Source organism: Callospermophilus lateralis, chromosome 2 (genome assembly GCF_048772815.1).
Source record: "Callospermophilus lateralis isolate mCalLat2 chromosome 2, mCalLat2.hap1, whole genome shotgun sequence".
In the NCBI taxonomy this organism is placed as follows: domain Eukaryota; kingdom Metazoa; phylum Chordata; class Mammalia; order Rodentia; family Sciuridae; genus Callospermophilus; species Callospermophilus lateralis.
The window spans coordinates 162439900-162442160 of NC_135306.1; the positions used below are offsets into that span (position 1 = coordinate 162439900).

Consider the following 2261-nt stretch of genomic DNA (forward strand, 5'->3'; position numbering starts at 1 on the left):
TCCAGCGAGGGACAGACTCGCGGCGAGGCTGGGAGGGGCGAGTCTGGGCGCCGCGCCTCGGGTGCTCGGGGCGGGAGCTCTGGGCGCTGGGGCGGGAAGGGGTGGAGCCACATGGGGAGGAGCAAAACCCGGAGGCCTCGGGCACGGTGGGCAGAGCCAGAGCTGCAGGAACCAGAACCCGGGCGCGCGGCCTCTGGGACGCTGGCCGTCTGGGCCGAGCACAGCATCTCCCGCCCGCGCCGGAGCCTGCCTTCGGTGCGCAACCAGGGAGAAAGGCTGGCGCCGCTGGAGACCGGGATCACAGATTCTTCTTTAATCTCAGAGCCTCGGGCAGTTGGTGCTGCTCCTGCCGCCCCACCAGGGCCGGCTAAATCTGCAGTTTGTGTCCCGTTTGCACTATGGATCCTTCGGAGAAGAAGATATCGGTGTGGATCTGCCAGGAGGAGAAGCTGGTGTCCGGTCTCTCCCGCCGCACCACTTGCTCGGATGTGGTGCGGGTTCTGTTGGAGGACGGCTGCCGGCGAAGACGGAGGCAGCGGCGGGGCCAGCGAAGGGGGATGGCCGGAGACCCGCAAGGCCCAGGGGAACTGCCAGAACCCCCGGATGAAGACGACGACGACGATGAGGCGCTGTCCCAGGGCATGCTGTGCGGGCCCCCGCAGTGCTATTGCATCGTGGAGAAGTGGCGTGGCTTTGAGCGCATCCTGCCCAACAAGACGCGCATCTTGCGCCTCTTATCCGCCTGGGGCGACGAGCAAGAAAACGTGCGCTTCGTGTTAGTTCGCAGCGAGGCGTCGCTGCCCAACGCAGGTCCGCGCAGTGCGGAGGCGCGGGTAGTGCTCAGCCGCGAGCGCCCCTGCTTGGCCCGGGGAGCCCCGGCTCGGCCCAGCCTGGCCATGACCCAGGAGAAGCAGCGGCGGGTGGTGCGCAAGGCCTTCCGCAAGCTGGCCAAGCTCAACCGGCGGCGCCAGCAGCAGCCGCCGCCTTCTCCCTGTTCGTCCACTTCATCGTCCACTGCCTCGTCTTGCTCGTCGCCGCCGCAGGCCCAGGAGAGTGCGTCTGTGGAGCGCATGGAGACGCTGGTGCATCTGGTGCTCTCCCAGGACCACACCATCCGCCAGCAGGTGCAGCGGCTTCTGGAGCTGGACCGAGAAATCGACCGCTACGAAGCCAAGGTGCATCTTGACCGTATGCGACGGCATGGGGTGAACTACGTGCAGGACACTTACTTGGTGGGGGCAGGGATAGAAGTCGATGGGCCCATCCCGGGCGAGGAGCCCGAGGAGGTAGCGGTAGCCGAGGAGGTATCAGCGGCGCCCCTGGACGGTGAGGCTCAGGCGGCAGCGCTGGAGGAGCTGGCCCGGCGCTGTGACGAACTGCTGCAGCTGCAGGAGCAGCGAACTCAGCAGGAGGAGTTGCTGGAGCGTCTCTCCACCGAGATTCAGGAGGAATTGAACCAGAGATGGATGCGGCGGCGCAGGGAAGAACTGGCGGTGCGAGAGGAGCCCCCGGAGCCCGACGGCGGCCCGGACGGCGAGCTGCTGCTGGAGCAGGAGCGGGTCAGGACGCAACTCAGCACCAGCCTTTACATTGGGCTCAGGCTCAACACGGACCTGGAAGCCGTCAAGGCGGACTTGGATTACAGCCAGCAGCAGCGGGACAGCAAGGAGCGTGAGCTGCAGGGCCTTCTCCAGACTTTGAACACTTTGGAGCTCACCATAGTGCAGGAGGGGGCTTCTGGCCCCAGCGGACCCACGCGGGAACCCCAGCCTCAGGCCTGCGCCGAGATGTGGGTGGACCAGGCTCGCGGACTGGCCAAGAGCTGTCCTGGCAACGACGAGGACTCGGATACTGGACTGAGCTCTATGCACAGCCAGGACTCGGATTCCGTGCCTGTGTGCGAATCCCTGGTGTAGGAGAAGCAGGGAGGGAGCCGGAGACGGAAATGTCTCCCTTTCTTGCAGCAGGCATTGGACCCGCCAGCTCAGGGACCCCAAATCAGGCTGGGGTGAGCCCGGAGCTGCTGCCTGGCCTCAGATCTCCAACCGGATCGGGGAAGGGTTGGGGATGCCTGCTGAGCACTGGCTCTTCTCTGGTTACCGGGTGAGTGTGGAGGAAGGTGAAGGAAAAGGAAGCCTGGTCTGTGTTCCAAGTTCTTTTAAGAAAAAGAGGTAGTGAGGCGGTGGAAACCCCCTATACTGGAAAACTAATATAGCACTTCTCAGTCTAGGGATGCAACCTCTTCCTTCTCCATCACCCTG

General features: G+C 64.8%; 1 protein-coding gene across 1 annotated transcript; it reads left to right on the top strand.

The window, feature by feature from the left end:
* The first annotated feature begins 398 nt into the window (after window positions 1–398).
* On the top strand, window positions 399–1916 carry Rassf10 (Ras association domain family member 10). The gene has a single exon (XM_076844213.2). It carries the CDS (start codon window positions 399–401, stop codon window positions 1914–1916), a length of 1518 nt encoding a protein of 505 aa, XP_076700328.2.
* Window positions 1917–2261: the final 345 nt, after the last annotated feature.